At 50.8% G+C, this 21,579-nt stretch overlaps 8 protein-coding genes across 8 annotated transcripts; 4 read left to right on the top strand and 4 right to left on the bottom strand.

Annotated features, from left to right (window-relative positions):
• Positions 1–1,485: 1,485 nt before the first annotated feature.
• LOC9656520 (transcription factor MYB77) lies at positions 1,486–3,343 on the bottom strand. The gene has a single exon (XM_024686624.1). It carries the CDS (start codon positions 2,757–2,759, stop codon positions 1,656–1,658), a length of 1,104 nt encoding a protein of 367 aa, XP_024542392.1. The 5' UTR covers positions 2,760–3,343; the 3' UTR covers positions 1,486–1,655.
• Positions 3,344–3,521: 178 nt separating this feature from the next.
• LOC112350602 (pentatricopeptide repeat-containing protein At4g02750-like) lies at positions 3,522–5,213 on the bottom strand. The gene has a single exon (XM_024687061.1). The coding sequence runs from the start codon at positions 5,211–5,213 to the stop codon at positions 3,522–3,524; it is 1,692 nt and encodes a 563-aa protein (XP_024542829.1).
• Positions 5,193–5,809, bottom strand: LOC9629160. The gene is made up of 3 exons (XM_002961317.2): positions 5,618–5,809; positions 5,417–5,549; positions 5,193–5,359 (listed from the first exon to the last, which is right to left on the bottom strand). The coding sequence occupies exons 1-3, from the start codon at positions 5,776–5,778 to the stop codon at positions 5,300–5,302; spliced, it is 354 nt and encodes a 117-aa protein (XP_002961363.1). The 5' UTR covers positions 5,779–5,809; the 3' UTR covers positions 5,193–5,299.
• Positions 5,810–6,281: 472 nt separating this feature from the next.
• On the top strand, positions 6,282–8,691 carry LOC9629159 (probable WRKY transcription factor 31). Its single transcript, XM_002961783.2, has 3 exons — positions 6,282–7,210; positions 7,273–7,404; positions 7,763–8,691. The coding sequence occupies exons 1-3, from the start codon at positions 6,639–6,641 to the stop codon at positions 8,595–8,597; spliced, it is 1,539 nt and encodes a 512-aa protein (XP_002961829.2). The 5' UTR covers positions 6,282–6,638; the 3' UTR covers positions 8,598–8,691.
• A 172-nt stretch (positions 8,692–8,863) lies between these two features.
• On the top strand, positions 8,864–10,792 carry LOC112350600 (aspartic proteinase-like protein 2). The gene is made up of 9 exons (XM_024687049.1): positions 8,864–9,087; positions 9,150–9,282; positions 9,340–9,572; positions 9,620–9,835; positions 9,914–10,088; positions 10,146–10,216; positions 10,259–10,358; positions 10,438–10,495; positions 10,545–10,792. The coding sequence occupies exons 1-9, from the start codon at positions 8,864–8,866 to the stop codon at positions 10,634–10,636; spliced, it is 1,302 nt and encodes a 433-aa protein (XP_024542817.1). The 3' UTR covers positions 10,637–10,792.
• A 213-nt stretch (positions 10,793–11,005) lies between these two features.
• On the top strand, positions 11,006–15,244 carry LOC9629158 (calcium-transporting ATPase 2, plasma membrane-type). The gene is made up of 7 exons (XM_002961782.2): positions 11,006–11,594; positions 11,674–11,731; positions 11,953–13,862; positions 13,927–14,082; positions 14,163–14,334; positions 14,403–14,689; positions 14,742–15,244. The coding sequence occupies exons 1-7, from the start codon at positions 11,412–11,414 to the stop codon at positions 15,066–15,068; spliced, it is 3,093 nt and encodes a 1,030-aa protein (XP_002961828.1). The 5' UTR covers positions 11,006–11,411; the 3' UTR covers positions 15,069–15,244.
• Positions 15,245–15,393: 149 nt separating this feature from the next.
• Positions 15,394–19,429, top strand: LOC9656519 (putative calcium-transporting ATPase 7, plasma membrane-type). The gene is made up of 6 exons (XM_002961781.2): positions 15,394–15,901; positions 15,988–17,942; positions 17,998–18,153; positions 18,260–18,431; positions 18,517–18,821; positions 18,884–19,429. The coding sequence occupies exons 1-6, from the start codon at positions 15,877–15,879 to the stop codon at positions 19,313–19,315; spliced, it is 3,045 nt and encodes a 1,014-aa protein (XP_002961827.1). The 5' UTR covers positions 15,394–15,876; the 3' UTR covers positions 19,316–19,429.
• LOC9656518 (CAAX prenyl protease 1 homolog) lies at positions 19,371–21,565 on the bottom strand. The gene is made up of 13 exons (XM_002961316.2): positions 21,463–21,565; positions 21,265–21,412; positions 21,118–21,202; positions 20,967–21,062; positions 20,844–20,909; positions 20,683–20,781; positions 20,513–20,626; positions 20,348–20,458; positions 20,235–20,297; positions 20,093–20,185; positions 19,916–20,029; positions 19,779–19,850; positions 19,371–19,724 (listed from the first exon to the last, which is right to left on the bottom strand). The coding sequence occupies exons 1-13, from the start codon at positions 21,491–21,493 to the stop codon at positions 19,542–19,544; spliced, it is 1,275 nt and encodes a 424-aa protein (XP_002961362.1). The 5' UTR covers positions 21,494–21,565; the 3' UTR covers positions 19,371–19,541.
• Positions 21,566–21,579: the final 14 nt, after the last annotated feature.

Here is a 21,579-nt window from a genome sequence, read left to right as displayed (position 1 = left end):
CTCATATTATTGGCTTATACTTTGCAGCTAATATATTTAAAAATTATTTATTCTTAGCAATTCATTTTTTACTTTTTTCTGGGTTGGGTATTAGTTTTCTTAAAATCTATGTTCTAAATATATTCATATTTCCAAGAGCATGGTCTATATTGTATTGTGTGTGTGTGTGTGTATGTATATATATATATATATATATATATATATATATATATATATATATATACAGAAGTTTTGCACAGTCCAACATTTGATGAGAAAAACTAGTACAAGTATAACATAGTTTATAAGAAACTATAGTATAGTTTATAATATTTACAACAAACCCTTTATAAAAACAAATTGTATAATATGAATTATTATTCATGGTATTTCTTTTTCAGAGGTGAGCTTTCGAAACATCTGGAGAGCCCACTCGCATCTCTGCCGCTGGCCAAAGCTCTGCCGCCATAACTCTGTCAAACACAGCCTTTGCCGATTCCACGCACCCAAACTTCTCATACATGTTGATAGCTGTATTTCCAGCAACACGGTCGGAACCACTCACTGCCTCTAATAAACATCTGCTCCTGTGTAAGGCTCGAGTAAGCACTGGTTAAGGCTTTCACCAACACGAACTTGTTAGGAACGATTCCGTCCTGAAGAGAAAAAAATGGAGCATACCTCGTGATGATCCTTCTTCCTTGCCTGCTGCCTGGTTGGAGTAGCCCCTTTTCCGTTTTCTCAACCTCTGCTGCCATTTGAATCACCTGGAAGTAAGAAATATGAGATTTCCACAACAATCTGAGAGAGGGAATTTGTTGACCTTTACTGATATCTCCCACATGCAAGCTTCTTGAGAGCCTTTTGCAATGTTTGGATTTCTTACTGGACTGACCCAACAATCTTGTCAACTGGAGGCCCCTGGTGATTCTCTTTAGCGTAGTCTATTGTTATCACCAGTGACATCTGTATTAGAAGCTTCACTAGTTAGTATAGCAAAAAGCCATATCTAATACATAGCTTAGAACCTTTTGTCTGGTATTTTACTGAGGATTTTAGCCTGGAAACACAAGTAAGCGACCACATTATGCAATCCAATGAATGTGCTTATCTAATGCCCATGACATGCTCATCATATGATACTAATAGTCTACATTAAGGATTAACCTATACAAGACTGTCTGCAAGATCAGATTATATAGGCTTAAGGACATTCAATTAGCATCTAGCTAACCTATTTATGATGTAAGTGGGGATTCCAATGCATGGATGACATTGCCAGGAGTCAGGTTGACGGGAGCGAACAAAATGCCATATGAAGCTTTGGCGGGGAAATGTCATCACAGCCAAGTGGATGCCCTCCTGCTGCAAGATTATGACAGTAAATGGATCCTGGAATAGAACTCCAAAGCGTGGCCCAGGAGAAATGGGACAAGGTTTGTTTGTTTGTCATGGAGCTTCAAATTGTCACAGAAAGGCGTTGGCATGAGGTTCTTATCACTGGTATAAAATAATCCCGAACTTAACATTACTTGGAAACATACCCTGTGCCTTTAAGGTTTGAGCTATCGTCAGTCACGATTTTCAACCAACTTCTTCGCTAGTTTCCAATTAGTTTCCTTCGATGACAAAAACAAAAGATGACATTGATTCATCCATACGCGATCGACCGAAACTCAGCTCACACTTCTGGGCGGCGGTGGCATGGCGGAAGTGGCAGCCGCAGCGGCCGAACGATGCCCAAAAAAGTGATGCCTACGGTGGAGATGCTGCTGCTGTTGCTGTTCCTGGACGGACGAGATGTAGTTGTGGACCTCCTTGGCCACCATTTGCTTGAGCATCGACGCCAGCGCCTTGTTACTCTCGATCCGGGCATCGATCGGCTCGGGCAAGATTGGGGGCGCCAATACCTGCGCCACTGCTGCCCTAATCGCGGCATTGACGAGATCCATGGCCTCGTCCGCGCGCAAGAAGCCGCTGGGAGGAGCCCAAGCAGGGGACTCCTCTGCGCGGGCTCTAGGGCTAGGGGCAGGAATCGAGCCGGTGACCGCTACACCGGTGTCGCGGACAGGATTCGAGCCCCGGACCCTGGCGTCGGTGTTGGAAGGAGTCGAACCTGGGAGAGACAGCGATAAGCGAACGGTGTCGCTCGTCGAGCGCGTAGATGGAGGAGGAGGAGCTGGAGCTGGATCCACGGGCTTCGTGTAGCTCGAGAATGCGGAGGATCGGGACGCGATGTCGAAGGAAATGAGGTTGGGCCGCTTGGATGATCCATCCTCCGCCGCCGCGTCGACGCTTGCGCGCTTCCTGCTAGAAATCGCGGGAGTGGCCACGCCTGCCTCGTCCTCTTCTTCCTCCTCCTCCTCCTCCTCGCTGCGATCGGGGCGGCGGTCTTCCTCGTGCTCGTCGTCCTCGTGCTGGATCTGCTGCTGGTGGAGCGATCGCCGGCGCAGCGTCGAATTCCAGTGGTTTTTGATCGCATTGTCGGTGCGGCCGGGGAGGAGCCGCGCGATCGTCGCCCACTTGTTGCCGTGCTGCGCGTGCGCCTCGATGATGATCGCGTCCTCGGCGCAAGAAAAGGGCTTGTGCTCCACCTGGGGGCTCAGCTGATTGCACCAGCGCAGCCGGCACGATTTGCCCGATCGCCCGGGAACCCCCTTGCTGATGAGCGACCAGTTCCTCGCCCCATACTTCTGGATGAGCTTCTGGAGATTGGCGTCCTCCTCCGGGCTCCACGGCCCCCTGACCTTGTCGATGGATCGATCCACCGCCGATTCCATCACCCAATCACAAAATGCAGGCAGTTTCGTCGATCGCCCACCCGCCTCCCCCCTCCACTCTCTCGCAGCTCGCGCAGCTCTCGCGAGCTTTAGGGTTCTTCGCTCGGCCCAACTACCATAGCTTAAAATGGACGACGGATGGGCCGTTCCGTACCAACAATCGTGGCCGTCAGTTTTGGGCCAGGTGGTCCGCCTTTGTTGGTTTTGGGCCGTTGGAGGCCGTTAAGGAGGGCAACGCCGATCCAACGGTGTAGTCCGCGTCGACTTTATTCGCCGGCGGATTTATATAACGACCGGCCGGTCCAGGAGACAGCTGGCGCGCATACGTGTCACAAATCTGGCGGGGGATGGGCTTGCCAGTTCACGTGAATGGGACTTGGAAGCGGTTGAGAGGAAATAGTCTACACTTCCATATGGTCTCTCTTGTTTGATTGACCAAACAAACAACCTATCATATTAGACAGTGGTACGGACGAGATAAGGTAACTACGTGTGTGATTCCTCGTCGCTCCCCTCCTTTGAGAGGAGTAAAAAATTTCTATCGCTTCGTCTTTAAGTAGTGGACTGTGGGCACCACGTCAGCGACCACGCGTAATTGTGAAAAGTGGGTAGGTGGAGTTTGTTGGCCTCTCATTGTCCGACATTGTGCGGATCAACGGTCTACGTTGAATGTTTGAAATCTAACGGCAAAACAAACCCTACGATCCCTGACCTAATCAACGGTCTATGTTGAATCTAACGGCAAAACACCACCTGACCTAATCAACGGTCGTCGCGTTTGAATTTAGGGTTACAGGCGTTTGCGAGCAGCACGTACGCGGCGGAGTTTCGTGGCTCCTTGCCAATGGCCGACTTAGCGGCGGCTCCACCGTGTTTTAGGTCGCTGTGATTTCTACACGACGCCAGGAAGCACGTCCAATCCACGCCGTCGGCCATGAACGGCATCGTGTCGATCAGCTCCGCCGCAGATTCCAGGTATCCGCCCCTGCCCAAGACGTCGATCATGGAGCAATAGTGGGCTTTGAGAGGATTAAGGCCGTAATCCTGGGCCATTGAAACAAAGTAGCCGCGGGCTCCGTACACATCGCCCTTGTGAATGCTGGCCATGAGTACGGACGAGAAGCAAGCGTGGTTGGGTGGCATTGTCATTGGCATCTCATGGAATATCTCCAGGGCACGGGAAGATTCGGTAGCACTGTCACACTGGGATGCCAGCATCGCGGCCCATGATATGACGTCAATCTCTGGCATGGAATGGAAGAGGTCCCTTGCAAGGCGAATATGCCCGTTCTGGGCATATGCCACGAACATGCACGTCCAGGCGGCCACTTGCCACTCTGGCATCTGATAGAAGATTTGCTTCGCTTGCTGTAGATGCCCTTCTTGGGAATATGCTGCTAGCAAGCTTGTCCAAGATACCAGATTCCACTCGGGCATCCTTGAAAACAAACTGTGGGCCTCCTCCAAACGACCATTCTGGGAATATACTGCCAGCATTGAGCTCCAGGATACTAGATCACTCTCGGGAATCTCATCGAACATTCTCTTTGCGTCGCTGATCTGTCCCGTTTGAGCAAATCCAGCAATCATGGCCGTCCACAGGATGAGATCCAACCGTGGAGCTTGGTCAAACACAGTTTTCGCTAGAGAGACCAGGCCATGGTCCACAAAAGCCGCCACCAACGACGTGTGAGATGCAAGGTGGCGAACTGGCATTCTGCGGTGGAATATCTCTGCGGCCGTTAGATCTCCGCTCTGAATGTAGCAGTCGAGCATCACCGTCCACGTGTCCCAATTCCGTTCCGGAATCTGGTCGAAGAGATCCTTGGCCCGGGCAATTTCTCCGGCTCTGGCATATCCCGAAAGCATTGCATTCCAAGACACTAGATTCCTCTCTGGCATCTCGTTAAACACTTGAATTGCATGGTCAAGTATCTTGTGGAGCGTGTACGCTGCCAGCATTGAGCTCCATGATACCAAATTTCTCTCAGGCATAGAATGAAATATTCGCTCTACTTGTGTAATATGCCCATTGTGGGCATATACTGTGAGTATGCAAGTCCACGAGACCACATTATGCTCGGGCATCTCATGAAAAATGCTCTCAGCATCTTGGAGGTTCCCACCTTCGGCATATGCCGAAAGCAAAGAGTTCCAGGAGACTAGATTCCTTTCGGGCATCTCAAGGAACAAGTCTCTTGCTTGCTGCAGATGCCCATTACGGGCATATGCTGAAAGAAAGCACGTCCACGACACCAGATCCCGCAAAGGTAGCCCGTCAAACATTCTCTTAGCCGCAGAGACGTCCCCCTTCTTCGCATACGCATCCATCAGGACGGTCCACAGAACGAGCGTGGTCGATTGGAGCGAATCAAACAAGAGCTTGGCTTCGTGGAGCTGGGAGTTTCGTATGGAGGCAGTGAGCAATTGATAAGACGATGAAGGATCAGCCATAGTTTGCATTTGATGTTTATCAAGGCCTAAGAAGAACGTAAGAATTTATACATCAAATCAATCACCTTGCAACTTAATCAAATTGTTCAAGAACTGGATTCATACAGCCCGATCATGTGACCATCCAGGCATCTAAGCGCTGCAACCTGGAACAAAAACCATTGTTATTGACAAGGTCTCTCAATGCAAGCAAAGATTTCCACCTTTCCATGAGCCTGGTATTTTATAGGACCATCGAGCTCGGCGCCCATGGAAATAAGCTTGACCACAGTGTCATCAATGTCGGGCACGCTAACGGAGATGAAAGACGAGTAGTTCTTCGCTGGCTTTGTATCACTGCAGCACACAAGATCTGCTAGCTTGGATCAGTTCTAGCACAGGATCTACAATCCCATCGCGCATACCTCGGCGCTTGCATCATCGCGATCTTGAAATCGCCGCAGGTGAGCTCCGCCCATCGCTCCGTGCAGACGGCGACGGTGAATCCGAGCGCATTGGAGTAGAGCTTCGCGGCCTTGGGAACGTCGGCGTGGAGCTGGACCAGATGCCTCACTGCGGTCGCCATAGTTGAGAACCCTAAAAGTATCTTTTCCCCATTTAGGATATTCGTTTAGGGCTTTAACGGTTTGAGACGATTTCCACCTGCGCCCTTTTCGGAGACAATCACACTAAAATTTATTACAAGAATCCATGACCACTTTAATGCCGAAAGATACAATCCTTCAACCGTTTCAACGAACTTTCCTCGCGGAATTTCTAGCTCTAATCCGCCATTTGAACAGGTCACCCGCATCCGACGGTCGAGCGGCGTGGGCCGTTGGATGGATCAAATCTGGGCTCGGTCAAGCCGCCGCTGGGAAAAGCTCAGTCAACTCTGGTCAGGAGCTCCGCGGGTCAAAGAGGGCGGTCAAGGAAAATCGTTTGACCGGGGCAAAGAGCTCGTGCGCGGGGTACATGGGTCAAACTCGGTCAAACACCCGGTGGCTGCAGAGATTAAGCACACAGATTCTTCTGGAATTTTCAAATGTGTTGACTGTGGACTGGAAAACCCCAAAGAGTGGATTTTAGACGGCCGCGGAGTCCTTTTTCCTTCTTGTCAACGTTCCAAGCTCTGTGAATTCTTCGCTTGAGCGCGTATAGATGCATGGAATGGATTCCAATTTCCAACGATCTGTGAGATAAAGGAGTGATCGATCGAGATTTATCGACAGACAAGCATAGAGCTGATAAAAGAGGGATTTTGATGATCGTGAAAGACAAAGAATGCCGTGTTTCCAGGATGCGAGGAAGATGAATCCGAGCTAGTTCGCTGGAGAAACCAAACAAAGGAGAGGTTTTCTTGGCTTTTTCTTGGTGGGAATGTGATTCCGCCTCTGCTAGAAGAGAGAGAAGTCGATCATTGGTCGATCGATGAGAGACTGAGAGATGGATCAGCAGCAAAACCAAGAGCAATCGAGCTCGTCCTCGAGCTACCAGCAGCTTCTCAAATCGGAGGTGAGCAAAGGGTGTGCGCAAGTCCGCCAATTCGAGCAGAAGCTCCATTCCTTGATCCAATCCCCAGCATTCTACCCCACGCTCATCTTTGACGCCACCGCGATCATCTCCACCTTCGCCAACGTCATCGCGCAGCTCAACCGAGGCGATCCCACGCAAGCAATTACAGCCGCCGCCGCCGCGGCGGCGATCACGATCCCCACTACAGCTCCTTCTCTTCTCATCCGGCCCTCGTTAGAGCTGCCCACAGTGCCCAGCAGCTCCACCGCGTCGTCCTCGCCAATGACTTGCAGCCCAATCCGAGCTTCAACGCCGCCACACTCGCCCCCAAATCTAGCGCTCTCGAGCCCTCACACCACGAGCAGCAGTAGCCCGGCATTGACGCCTTCCACCACACCGGAAGGATCGCCAAACAATCCGCCGTGCACGGCGGCGCTGGATGGAGCGGCGGAAGGCGGCGGCGCCATGGACGAATTCCCAGCTTCTGGGATTGGGAGGAAGAGGTGAGCCGGTTTGTTTCTTTTTGTGGTTTAGGGTTCTTATTTCTCCATTTCTCCTCTACCAGGAAGTGCTTGCCCAAGCGCGTGGTGAAGCAGCGCGCCAACAGCAACGAGCATGGGAGCGAAGCTCCGGCCGACGATGGATTCACCTGGCGCAAGTACGGGCAAAAGGATATCCTCAATTCCAAGTTTCCCAGGTACGATCCTCGATCTCGATCTAGCACCAGTAAGTAGCTCGCTCAATGCCGCGTAGCTCTCGCGATGCGGTGGAGAGACCTCGTTTTCTTGGATGATTTCTCACTGTTCTGCGAGGATTTCCTTCTTGATTCGTACTGACTCTCCTCGGTTTCTTTGGATTCCAAGCTTTGAGATTTTGCGTATCTTCACTCCGATAGCTATCGATTGTGATGTCTCATCGTTTCCTTTGATACAGTCTTTGCATGTCAGTTTTCTTGCGATAGTTCTTTCAGGAGGTTGTTCAGGCAGCGCTAGCTCGTCTCAGTCGAGAATCGAGAATTCCCTTCTAACGTGTGATTCATATTCTCTCTCTTCCAGGAGCTATTACCGTTGCACTCACCAAAAGGAACTTGGCTGCCAAGCGACCAAGTACGTCCAGAAGTGCGAAGACGAGCCATCCATGTACCAGGTGACTTACATCGGCGAGCACTCATGCCAGAACGCGCAAAACAACAGCTTCTGGATGAGATCGGGGCTCTCCGCCAGACCGCTTCTCTTCTCGATGAATCCCGGACAATCAGCAGCGGCGGTAGCAGCGTCACTCACGCTCCCGAGCTCGGGGATCCATTCCACTCCACCGTCTCTCGCTTCTCGACTCGAAGAAATGAGTGCCTCTCGCCTCACGCTCTCGCCGTCGAGGCCCTCCACTACCGGTTTCAACCTCTTGAGACCGGCTGCTTCGCTCACTTCTCCGAGCCAGTGGACGACTCCGAGATTTGGAGTCGCTTGCCCAGTGAAGTCCGAGCCACTCGCAGCTCCTCCGCTGCAGCTAGCAACAACGGCGAGCCAGCAAGAGCCATCGCCGTCGAGCCTCGACACTGACAGGCGATTGCTCAGAATGTCGCTGGGAAGCAGCATGGCGGTGACAGCAGCAGAATCATCATCGCTGCATTCATCTTCGTCGTCCACACCACCGCCGCCGCCGCCGCCACCATCTTCGTCCTCACCGGTTGCCGCTACCACCACAGTTGCTGTCACTGCTGGAGAGCACGAAAACATCCAAGAACTTTGGAACCTGGGGGAGCTTCCGGAGGTTGGCATGGACACGGCTTCCCTGGAAGACATCCCAAAGAGATCGTCGTCCTTGACAGACATAGCTTACCTCCAGGAGATTATGGGCTACGACCCCATGCTCTTCGAGTCGGACAACTGAAAGTGGTCTTCTAACAATTCTTTTTCCTGCGGCGAAGCTAGCGATATCAGTTTTGTAAAGCAGTTCTTTTATTCATAGCTTTCCTTTTCTTTTTCACTGCTTTTGTCGAGTTTGCGACTAACTTCCTCTACTAGATGGCTATGAAACAGGCTTGAAGAAATCATCTTCGCTAGACCGAGTCTGTCGGACTTGGTTCGTAAGAGATACAGCCTCAACTTTAAGGCATTTTCTCAGGTAAGCGATCTCCTCACTCTTGTTTTCGTTCGATGGATTTCGCAGTTGTGTTGCTTTCTCTCACGGTTCTTCAGCTGTTGCGCGTAGATGGAGCAGCGGTTTTCCAGCTCAAACACAGATTTTTCGAGCATCACAATCCAGCTTCCAGAGGGATTAGCGAGGACCATTTTAAAAGGCTTGTCGAGCAGAATATGAGACGAGGGAGGTCTCTTGCTAGTGTCGAGTTTGGACTGGAAGGAGGCTATTCGGAATTTGGGTAAAAAGCTTTCTTTTCGCTTCTTCTTGGGCTTTGAGCTTGTACCGTGTTTCTTCGTGCAGACTTTACTACACGGAAGTGGAACTGGGAAGTCCATTCCAGAAGCTGAAAGTTATAGTGGACACGGGGAGCAACATCTTCTGGGTCAAGTGTAAGCCTTGTCAGTCCTGCTTGAATCCGGAAGATGATTCCAGCGTAAGATATTGTCAAACTTTGAACTTATTGACGATTTTTTTTTTCTCTGCTCCCCAGCCCTCTCAAACACTTTTCGACACGAATTCTTCGTCCACTCTTGCTTGGTCGAGATGCTCGGACCCTCTTTGTGATCCACACCAGTGCCAGAATAAAAGCGTGAACAGCGTTTGCTCTTTCGAGATTGGCTATGGAGACAACTCGTCCTCCTCAGGTGCGTTTGTGAGGGATAATATCAGCTTGGTTTTGCGAGATCAAGGCAGGGGTGATAAAACTTCCCAGATTTTTCTCGGGTACGTTTTTGATAGCTCCAGGCCTTTTCGCAAGCGGTGTTCTTCAGGTGTGCGAATTATATCTCTGGTAGCTGGCCAGGTGATGGGGTTATGGGATTTGGACCGCTTCCGCTGGCCGCACCGTCCCAGATTGCAGCTCAGAGGAATCTCACCAAAATTTTCTCGCATTGCTTAAGCGGAGAGAGAGATGGTGGTGGAGTTCTTGCGCTTGGAGAATCTCCTCCAGAGCTAGGAATGGTTTACACTCCTCTCCTGAACACCTCGTAAGTTTTGAGCTTTCAATTTGTCTCCTTTTTTCCCTTTCTGCTTGCTTGACACAAGTTCGTGATTTTGGAAATCAGAGGCTATTACAGCGTGATTCTACTCGGCATTTCTGTCAACGCTAAGATCCTCCCGATCGACACAAAGGATTTTTTATACACCAGGAACACTAGCGGGACTCACGGAGTCATTTTTGACAGCGGCACAACATTTGCGACACTTTCGACTGCAGCGAATAATCTTCTTTTCCAGACCGTAAGCTCCCTTTTCCATGTTTTTTCTTCGCTAGAGTGTTTTTTTTTCTTAAAGCAGATCTTAAACTTAACCAGCGCTACAGTAGCGTCTGACATCAACGAAACTCGGTGCTTCCATGTTAGAACCAGGTACTTGAAAAACAAAATCGGATTTTTCTTACTTTGTTCCAGCCTCGGTTCGTCTTTTCCAAACATCACTCTTTTCTTCCAAGGTGGAGCGTCCATGAGCTTGACCCCTGAAAACTACTTGGCACCTGTCACCACAAACCAGGTGCGTGAAAACGAAAAGAAAAATAAATTAGCGATTTTCAACAGCAAAGAAAGCGCTCATGACTTTGACAATCGAACAGAAAATTCACGTCTACTGCTACGTATGGCAATCGTCTGGCGATCTCACTGTCTTGGGAGGTAAATCACAGAAGCATCCTTTTTCTTCCCATGAAACTCTCGTGTGTAGAAATCGTCCTCAAAGACAAGCTGGTGGTTTACGACCTCGAAAACTCCCGAGTTGGATGGAAGAAAGGCCATCGCGATTGTCACAAGCAATAACAAGAGATTTTCTATCGCCTCCCAAAGCTACAAAGCGTAGAAAAGCTATAGAATTCTTCTTGAGAATTTGGATGGAGATAGAGTTCGTGTTTGTCTAAAATGCTTGGAACTTATATTAGCATGTCCGTACCAATGTCAAAAGAGAATTCGTCGCGATTTTTTGTCACAAGCAATAACAAGAGATTTTTGATAGGCCCCCAAAGCTACAAAGCGTAGAAAGCTATAGAATTCTTCTTAAGAATTTGGATGAAGATATTTGTCCAAAATGCTCGGAACTTATATTAGCAAGAGCTTTGTCTGATTGGTCAATGGTTAGTTTCTTCGTCTATATTGCCTGGCCGCGTCGTGACGCGTGAAGGGCACGAAGGGTACGATGGTCGTACGCGGGGTCTAGGGCCGTACTCCAAGAAGCTGCTTAAGACTTGCTCCTGATCGCGCAGCGCAGACAAGCGACGCGATCGATCGGCAAATCGCCACCATTCCGCTGGTAGGAACAATCTGGGCAGCAGCAGCAGTAACAGAACGCGCAGGCGCGTCCACAGCGCCTTGAATGCGCGCATTTGTCCGGTTGCGCGCCTCTCCTCCCCAGCGCCGCTCCGATTTCCCGACAGCCGCGAGAAATCTCGAGCGATCTCGCGCAGCAGTTCGATCGGATAAGGTCTGGTTAGGGTTCTTGATCGTTTCCTCTTCTTCGTCGTCGTCGTCTAGCTGCTGTAGATCGATCAATCGATCGGTCAAAATATCGCAAATGCCCGTGTGGTAAGGGGGAGAAGGAATGGAATCCAGGCGTGGCTCCGATCTAGGCAGGGGCGGATCCAAGAATACCTTCGAGATCCCGCACAAGGACACTCCATTGGAAGTGCTCGAGTCGTGGAGAAAGGCCACGCTTGTGCTCAATGCCTCGCGGCGCTTTCGCTACACTGCCAATGTGAAGAAGAGGCGCGACGCCGACGAGAAGGTAAGAGATTTTGGGCGCTGCTGCCATAGCTCTTCCTAGAGATGTTCTCACTTAATTGTTCCTCTTCTTCTCTTTGCAGAGGCGGAAGTTTAAGACGACCGGGCAAGTCGTGAGGGCCGCGTTTCGATTCATCGATGGTGAGTTCCTTGCTCGTCGGATTTTTTCTCCCTGGCTCTCTGGATGATCTCTCGTGCGTGTTTTCCATGTGAAAGCTTTGTCCTGGCTTTTCCAAGTTTTCTTTTGGATGATCTCGTCTCTTTTGTGTGGAAGTTATGAGTGCCTGGCTCTTTTTGGATGCGTTCTAGCTTTCTCGAGTGGAATTTCATTCCAGACTGACAATCACTCTAAACTTTTCCAGCTGGGATCTCCGCTCCCGATGTTACCACTGTCGAGGACGAGAAAGCAAAGCAGCACGGGTTCCAAGTTTCTCCAAAGCAACTATCGTCACTGGGTGACAGGAGCGCTCAAGAGTCCACGCTAAAATCTATGGGAGGGATTCACGGGGTGGCTCAGAAGCTACTGGTGAGCCTCGACGATGGAGTCTCCAAAGACGAGATCGACAAGAGGAAGGAAGCTTTCGGGTCCAACATGTACGAGGAGAAGCCGCCGAAAGGATTCTGGGTGTTCGTGTGGGAGGCCATGCACGACTTGACGCTGGCGATTCTCGGCTTTTGCGCGATCCTCTCGCTGGTGATCGGTGTGCTCACGGAAGGCTGGAAGGAAGGGTGGTACGATGGAACTGGCATTGCGCTCAGCATTATTCTCGTGGTTTTCGTCACTGCTGCAAGCGACTACCAGCAGTCTCTCCAGTTCAGGGATCTCGACAAAGAGAAGAAGAACATACTTGTACAGGTGACAAGGAACCACAAGCGGCAGAAGGTTTCCATCTTCGATCTTGTTGTTGGAGACGTGGTGCATCTTTCCATCGGCGATCAAGTTCCAGCGGACGGGCTGTTTATCTCCGGGTACTCGCTGGTGATCGACGAGTCGTCCATGACCGGGGAGAGTGAACCACAGCATGTCGGGAAGAATAAACCGTTTTTGCTTTCGGGGACGAAAGTTCAGGATGGCTCGGCACTGATGCTCGTCACGGGTGTTGGAATGAACACGGAGTGGGGGCACCTGATGGCTGTGCTGGGTGAAGGTGGTGACGACGAGACTCCTTTGCAAGTAAGGCTCAATGGAGTGGCGACTTTGATCGGGAAAATCGGCCTCGGCTTTGCGGTCGTGACTTTCCTCGTCTTGCTCCTGAGGTTTTTGATCAAGAAGAGGTTCCAGCTGGTTACTCATGACGCTCTCGAGATCGTCAACTTCTTCGCCATCGCCGTGACTATCATCGTCGTTGCTGTGCCCGAAGGCCTCCCGCTTGCGGTGACGCTTACTCTGGCGTACGCGATGAAGAAGATGATGAGGGACAAGGCCCTGGTGAGGCATCTGTCCGCTTGCGAAACGATGGGATCGGCGACTTGCATATGCAGCGACAAGACTGGAACTTTAACGACAAACCACATGACTGTGGTGAAGTCATGGATTGGTGGAAGAGTTTGGAGCGAGTCAAGGCCGGAAGTCTGTGCTGAACTTCACGAGCTGGTGCTTGAGAACTGCTTTCAGAACACAAGTGGAGACGTCGGCGATGGAGAGGGAGGCAAGCCGGACCTGATAGGAACTCCGACCGAGACTGCGGTTCTATCGTTTGGTATCAGCCTGGGAGGTAACTTCAAGGACGTGAGAAGCCAGTCGAGCATTCTCAAGGTTGAGCCGTTCAACTCGGCGAAGAAAAGAATGGGGGTGCTGGTAAAGGGCGGCCATGGAACCATCCGTGCTCACTGGAAAGGTGCTTCGGAGATTGTCCTGGGCATGTGTGACAAGTACCTCGACACCGAAGGCAACGTTTGTCCCATAGACGAGAAGAAATACCGCGAGCTCAAGGGAATTATCACGACTTTCGCCGACGAGGCTCTGAGGACGCTGTGCATGGCGTTCCGAGAACTGGAGAGCGAGCCTGCTGAAGATAAACTTCCCGATAATGGCTTCACCTGCATTGGAATCGTCGGTATCAAGGATCCGGTAAGGCCAGGAGTGAGGGAGGCCGTCCAGCTTTGCTTCGCAGCTGGTATCAAGGTTCGAATGGTAACGGGTGACAACATCAACACCGCGGTTGCCATTGCTCGAGAGTGTGGCATCCTCACAGACGGTGAAGCGATTGAAGGGCCCGACTTTCGTCGCCTCAGCACCGAAGAGATGAGAAAGTTGATTCCCAGCTTGCAGGTAAGCAAGCAAGCCGACGTTTTTATTGAGCTTTCTAATTATTTATCTCCGTTTCGTCTGGAAGGTTATGGCAAGATCCTCTCCAACTGACAAACACACTCTCGTAAGAGAATTGCGAGCTCTGGATGAAGTGGTTTCCGTAACTGGCGATGGAACCAACGACGCTCCGGCTTTACATGAAGCAGACGTTGGCTTGGCCATGGGAATTGCTGGAACGGAGGTACTACTTTTCATCTTGATCTTCTTTAAATCGTTCTGAGAGGCCGGAATATTTTATTTTATTTTATTTTTATGCAACAGGTAGCAAAGGAGAGCGCTGATATAGTTATTCTAGACGACAAGTTCAACACTATAGTGGTGGTAGCAAAATGGGGCCGCTCGGTCTACACAAACATCCAAAAGTTTGTCCAGTTCCAGCTTACAGTGAACCTTGTGGCCCTCGTGTTGAATTTTACATCTGCTTGCATCACAGGTAAGATTCTTTACTCTTTAAGTTCTTGGGTCTCATATGTGACATTTTCTTCTCTTGTCGTTGATCAGGGACGGCTCCGCTCACTGCTGTGCAGCTACTGTGGGTGAATCTGATCATGGACACGTTGGGTGCTCTTGCTCTGGCAACCGAGCCACCGACGGATGATCTGATGAAGAGAACACCCGTTGGACGTAAAGGATCCTTTATAAGCACCGTCATGTGGAGGAACATAGCAGTCCAGGTCGTTTATCAGCTCGTCGTTCTTAATGTTCTCCTGTACAAGGGAAAAGACATTCTCGGCTACGACACCTTGACGCTCAACACCCTCATCTTCAATGTTTTCGTGTTCTGCCAGGTAAACTCTATTGCTTTCTGTCTAGTTTTTCTCACTGTCGCCGCTGCTACAGGTATTCAACGAGCTGAATGCGAGAGACATGGAGAAGCTCAACGTTTTCAAGCACACCTTCAACAACATAACTTTCCTCCTGGTGATCCTCTTCACGGTGGTTTTCCAGACCATTCTGGTGGAGTTCCTGGGCAAGCTGGCCGACACCACCCCGCTAAATGCAAAGCAGTGGGGGATCAGCGTGCTGCTCGGGGCCATCGGCGTGCCACTGGCAATGCTCGGCAAGCTCATTCCAGTCCCGGCAGAATCGTCGTGCTTCTCCTCGCATTCCAGCGACAACGACGAAGAGGACAACGATGGCTACCAGCCCTTGCCGCAGAGCGCATGAAACTCCACCCTCTCTGCGAAGTTGGCGAGAGTGGAAGAAGAAGAAGAAAAAAAGGAGAGCTTCACCAAGAGAAAGGGAGCTAAGTTTTGTTTCCTCACCGTTTCCAGGAAACTTTGATTTCCAGGGACGAAAGCAAGCAAGCTTGTCAATGGAATGCAAAGTTTGCCGCTTGATTATCCCCATCGAATCGAATCAAAAGCGAAAAGACCTCGGTGTGGTGATCGATGGAACAGGAAGAATTTCGTCCCATTCGCTCGAAACCAGCCAATCCAGATCTAGATCCAGGATTGTAGCAATACTTCACCGATTTCAACAGGAAAGCCCCACAGTGCTAGAGACAGCGCCCAGCCTTTCCGTGAAGCTTCCATCTCTGAAAAATCTCCCCGCGAGTCTGACTCCGCCCTAAATTCTAGGTTAAATTCAAATTTCAAATCGACCTGGCATGTGCGAATATTCTCCACCCCGCAGCTGCGCGGAAGCCGGGATCCTGTCCCGTCCGTACGCCTGCCCTAATCTTAGCGCCATGGCCCAGCCCTTAACACTGGCAGTGTAAAAATTAGAAGGGATTAGCCTAGGAAGGGAAGGGAAGGGAAGAAAAGAGAGAGAAGAAAAGAGAGAGAGAGAGAGAGAGAGGCTATCATCAAATCAATTCTTTTCGTCCTCCCTGTGGCTCTCATCGCGATGATCTTCGAGAATCCTCGCCAAGAGCGTGGGATTGGCGCGCGCTTAGCATTGATCGTGGTTGTGCGCCAAAACCCTACGAGGTGAGGGGTATTTTGCCGCTCGACGCAGGCGCAGCTCGATAGAAATGGAGGCGATCATCGTGTCGCGAGGTATGGATTCGTGTTCTTCGCATCGAGATCGTGCGGAAATCCTGAATCGCTGTCGTGATTTCCTGGTTCTTGGCGGTATTTCGCAGGGCCGCTGCTCAAGAACACCGACGACGAGGCCTTCGCGATCGATATTTCGACGCTGTCATCCATCGTGCAGCAATCCGACGCGCGCCTCCTCCGCGATCACGGCGGCGTGCTCGGAATCGCGGGCAAGCTCCACGTCCACGGCATCGAGCATGGCATCGATCCCTCGGAGCTCGATGCGCGCCGGCGAGCGTTTGGATCCAACACCTACAAGGAATCGCCGCAGAGGAGCGTCTTCTCCTACATTCTCGACGCCTCGCAGGATCTGACGCTCCTCATCCTGGTGGTCTGCGCGCTCGTCTCCATTGCGGTGGGCATCGCGACGAAGGGATTCCGCGACGGCTGGTGCGATGGAGCTGGGATCCTCGTCTCCGTCGTGCTGGTGATCACGGTCTCGGCTAGCAGCGATTACCAGCAGGCTGTCCAGTTCCGGGCTCTCGACAAGGAGAAGGGAAAGGTCTACATACAGGTCACTCGGTCCGCCAAGCGTCGGAGGATCCTAGCGTCAGAGCTGGTGGTCGGTGACATTGTCCATCTCGGCATTGGCGATCAGATCCCGGCGGATGGCTTGCTACTCTACGGCCAGTCGCTGCTGGTGGATGAATCGTGCATGACAGGCGAGAGTGAGATGCGAGCAAAATCGGCCGAGCAGCCATTCCTCATCTCGGGCACCAAGATTGGCGATGGATCGGGGGTGATGATCGTCACTGGCGTGGGAATGAACACCGAATGGGGGCACAGTATGTCGATTCTCAGCGGGGAGGATTCCGGGCAGTCCGAGACTCCTCTCCAGCACAAGCTCCAGGATCTGGCGACGCTCATCGGGAAGATTGGTCTTGGATCGGCAGTGGCCATCTTTGTGATCCTGGTGACCAAGTACGTGACTTCGAAGAGTGGTGCTTGGTCGATGCACGACGTGATGAAGGGCGTCCAGTTCTTGTCCACGGCCGTGACGATCGTGGTGGTGGCGGTGCCCGAGGGGCTTCCTCTGGCGGTGACGCTGTCCCTGGCATTCGCGATGATGAAGATGATGAGCGAGAAGGCACTCGTGAGGCACCTGGCGGCGTGCGAGACGATGGGGTCCGCGACGTGTATACTGTGCGACAAGACGGGGACGCTCACGACGAATCAGATGACTGTAATCAAGTCGTGGATCGGGGACGAATTACTGGTCGCGGGGAGAACAGAGCGGGTGCCGGTGGTGTCAAGATCTTCTCGAGAGATGGTCCTGGAAGGGATCTTCCAGAACACGAGTGGAGAGGTGGTGGTATGCCCTGGCGAGGCATATGATCCGAAGACCAAGACGGTGGAAGTGATTGGAACTCCCACCGAGACGGCGCTGCTCCAGTTTGGATTGGACTTGGCGGGCAATTGGCAAGGACTGGTGTCCGAGGTCCGATCCAGATCCAGGGTCATTCGCGTGGAGCCGTTCAACTCGGTGAAGAAGATGATGGGAGTTCTGGTAGCCGTTAACGGTGGTGGTGAGCAATCGGCTCCCTCGTATCGTGTGCATTGGAAGGGGGCCTCGGAGATAGTTATGGGGATGTGTGACTGGTACCTCGACTCTCAAGGCAGGAAAGTCGCTCTCGACGACAGCAAAAACTGGGAGCTGAGAGGAATCATCAGAAGGTTTGCAGATGAAGGTCTGCGAACGCTCTGTTTAGCTTACAGAGACTTGGAGATCGCTCCGCAGGGGGAGGAAGCGCTTCCCCAGCAAGGTTTTGTCTGTGCCGGGATTGTCGGAATCAAGGATCCGGTGAGGCCCGGGGTGGAGGAAGCTGTAAGGATGTGCATGTCCGCTGGTATCCGAGTAAGAATGGTGACCGGTGATAACTTATACACAGCTATGGCGATTGCTCGCGAGTGTGGGATTCTTACGGACGGTGAAGCTGTCGAAGGGCCCGTTTTCAGAAGCTGGACTGGCGAAGAAATGCGGCGAAGAATCCCAAAGATGCAGGTAAGTTTTTGATGCTCTGCTTGAGCACTCGTACTTATCTTCCTTTTTCAATCAGATATTAGCTAGATCGAGCCCCTCCGACAAGCACAGGCTTGTCAAGGAACTGCAAGCTATGGGGGAAGTTGTTGGAGTAACAGGAGATGGAACAAACGATGCTCCTGCTCTCCGTGAAGCAGACATTGGGATTTCCATGGGAATAGCTGGAACCGAGGTTGGTAGCCCCGATTAAATATTATTCTTCTTAATTCTGCTGGGTAGTTCACATGATTTCGTCCTGATGATTGAAGCATTGTTAATTGCGTCTTCCCTTGTTACAGGTTGCTAAGGAGAGCTCAGACATCATAATCCTCGACGACAACTTTGCGTCCATAGTCAATGTTGCGCTCTGGGGTCGGTCTGTCTACACCAATATTCAAAAGTTTGTTCAGTTCCAAGCGACTGTGAATCTGGTGGCGCTCGCCCTCAACTTTTGGTCCGCCTGCTCCACAGGTACTTCTTTTTTCTTCCTGTTCCTTTTGCGACGATTCTCCGTATAACTTACTTAATGCGTTTCCTAACGCTTTCCTCGGCGCAGGAGACGTTCCCCTCACTGTGATCCAGCTGTTGTGGGTGAATCTGATAATGGACACTCTCGGGGCCCTGGCGCTTGCTACGGAGTCCCCACATGCGGGATTAATGAAGAGGCCGCCAGTGCGGAGAAAGGAGAATTTCATCAGTCCGGTGATGTGCAGGAACGTGCTTGCACAGTCTGTGTTCCAGCTCGTCGTGCTCATTGTACTTCAGTACCGGGGGCTGGAGATCTTCGGCCTCGTTGACGCGGGCGACCACGGAAAGCTGGTGCTCAACACGATCATTTTCAACACCTTCGTCTTCTTCCAGGTTAGTGCCTCCGCCGCTCGAGCTCGGGTTTCGTTTGCTCACTAGATGCCGATCCACGCCAGGTTTTTAACGAGTTCAACTCGAGAGAGATGGACAAGATCAACGTGTTCCGGCACCTGGACAACCGGTTTTTCCTCGCGATCGTGACGGCCACGGTTGTGTTCCAGGTGGTTTTGATCGAGTGGCTGGGCTCCGTGGCGAGCACCACGCCCCTGAGCCCCTGCCAGTGGCTCTTTTGCGTGGGAGTGGCGTCGCTCAGCCTGGTGGTGGACGCTGTGGTAAAAGCGATCCATGGTTTGTGGAGAAAGTGCTGCCGATCAAAGTGTAACACGATTAGCTTCTTCCGCGCCGCGAGCTGCCCGCTCATCCCGCGAGTGAGCGCTCCATCGTACCAGACGTTCTTCCGGGCCAAGAGCTACCATGCCATACCACGGCGTGACCAAGGCAATGGCCACAGCAATGGCCGCCATCACCACTACTCTGACCAGGTGTGAAGAAAAAAGAAGAGAGATTATTAAATTTTTCCACTCGAAGGCATGTACAAATAACTCGAGGGCGATGATATAGTATTTTCTTGCCTGTAGAATAATGACCTTAGTCTAATCTAAGCTCACGATTTCGCACAAGCTTTAAGTTTTGATAATGTGGTCCGGTCCGAGGTGGTTTGAAACCAAAATCGAGAGGAAATTTACATACAATGATCTCGCTTCTTCTTTTCGCTCACTCGGTCTTCTTTTGGAATTTGTCCAGCGCCGCCAGCCGTTCCACCAGAGGAGGATGGGAGTAGTGGTAAGTGGAGTACCAGGGATCAGTGTTCATGGCGGACAGGTTCTCCTCCTGGAGCTTGATAAGCCCGCCACGGAGCGGGAGTGCGTAGCCCAGCTCACCCGCAAAATTATCAGCCTGTAGAGAGCAAAGCTCAAAAACACTCCCCAGCGATCTCTCGAGTTTTCTTACCTGGAACTCAAACGCGCGACTCACAAGGTTCATCACAAAGCCAGCAACGTGAAGAAGTGGCGTCAACGTGTGCTGCATTGCATTGATAATATTAGCTATGGTCCACTTCTTCTTAAGAAAAGGCGTAAGAGAAATACCTGGAACAGCTGCAAGCCGATAAGTACCGGCTGAGTGGTAAAGCCAAAGCTGTGGAACAAATCCTTGGAGTTCCGGACGAACGTGTATCCGACGCACTGGAGTAGAGTAAGAAACTGGACAGAGCAGCAAGCAAAAAGAAGCGTCAGCAAACGCGCCATGTACGTGTGATACAAAACCTGTCCCGCTATGAACGAATATGTCGTGTGATTAAGCTTCCAGTGTCCCAGTTCGTGCGCTATCACGGCCACTACCTCGTCCTCGTTTGTGCACTGTAAACAGCATCGTATCGAATGAAACGAGACAAGTGAAATAGCGTACTTGCTGAACTAGTGTATCGTATAGCACAATGCGCTTGCTTTTGAAAAAGCCATACATGTATGCCTGCAAAAGAGTAAAAATTCAGTAACCAACAGCCACAAACAGTTACTTACGTTGCTATGACTGCTTCGGGTAGAGCCATCTACCACAAACAGCTTCTTCAAAGGAAATTTCAGAGAGGCAGCCAGATCCTCAATTTGCTTTCGCAAAGATCCTTCCGGGAGCTGCAACAGTTACGATGTCAGTTTCAAGAGATTACACTATGTGCGTGAGCTTACGGGTGTAAACTTATTGAACAATGGTTGGATCACGAGTGGATACAGTATCAACATAAGAAGCCCGAGGACAACAATGAATCCCCACAGATAAATCGCAAGATATGGGCCACTTTTCTGCACTCACCATTCATATATATATAAAAAAAAACAGAGGAAACTCTTCACCATACCTGGACGATGATGATTACAGCTGAAACAATTGGCGGGGCAAGCACCACCATAAGAAGTAGGCCCGTTAGAATGTCTTTAAAGAAGAGCCATATCGTTTGCTGGTCCAAAAAAGCTCAAGGTTAGAAGAAGGCACAGCGGAAACAAAAGAAAGGCGGCAAACTTTATTAAATCCATGACGCTCTTCAATCACAAAGGTGGAATACAAGGCGAAAGGAAGCTCCGTTATCTGAAGAATAAAGCACACAATGATGTTTTAACAATCTACAAAGCTTTTTTATCTTACTTGAGACCATATAGTTGTCAGGACGAGAAAAGCCAGTGTTTGTGCGATCTCGTTTTGAGGATCAAAGCCCAGCCTTACTGCCAAATCTCCGGATTTCTGAGCGCACAAAGAGCTAATGATCGTCAAATACTAACATGAAACACCACTATACCATCCAAATCCACGGCAAAATTTTCAGCAGCAGCATACAGCACTCCTCAACGATTGTCCATACCGAGTGTATGAACTGAAAGCGGCTGCATTGAAATATCAAAAGAGATTTAAGTAAGAAGAGCGCTTTGAAACTTTATAAAAAAACCTCTTTTCAATAGTGTAAGCGCGCGACTTCTCAAATTTCTCCTGGCTGACGACGCCTTCGAGCGTGGGAGGCAGCGTGGGGAGCTTGAGAGCCCTGTATTGGCGGAGATGCAAGTAACTCTCCACGAAATACATGAAGATCATGAACCCTGGCCAAGAACACCGATATTTCGTGGCGAAATCGAAGCGAGACACTCACCGACAACGGATTCCAAGTAGGGAAACGCCATCACGCCAGGCGCTCGCGCTCTTGGATGAAGAACAAATATACGTAGATATGCCCAAAAACCCTAGCTTAGACCAACAGCTCAGATCG

Source organism: Selaginella moellendorffii, unplaced genomic scaffold, assembly GCF_000143415.4.
Source record: "Selaginella moellendorffii unplaced genomic scaffold, v1.0 SELMOscaffold_1, whole genome shotgun sequence".
NCBI classification, from domain to species: Eukaryota; Viridiplantae; Streptophyta; class Lycopodiopsida; order Selaginellales; family Selaginellaceae; genus Selaginella; species Selaginella moellendorffii.
This window is presented reverse-complemented; position numbering and strand designations above follow the sequence as displayed.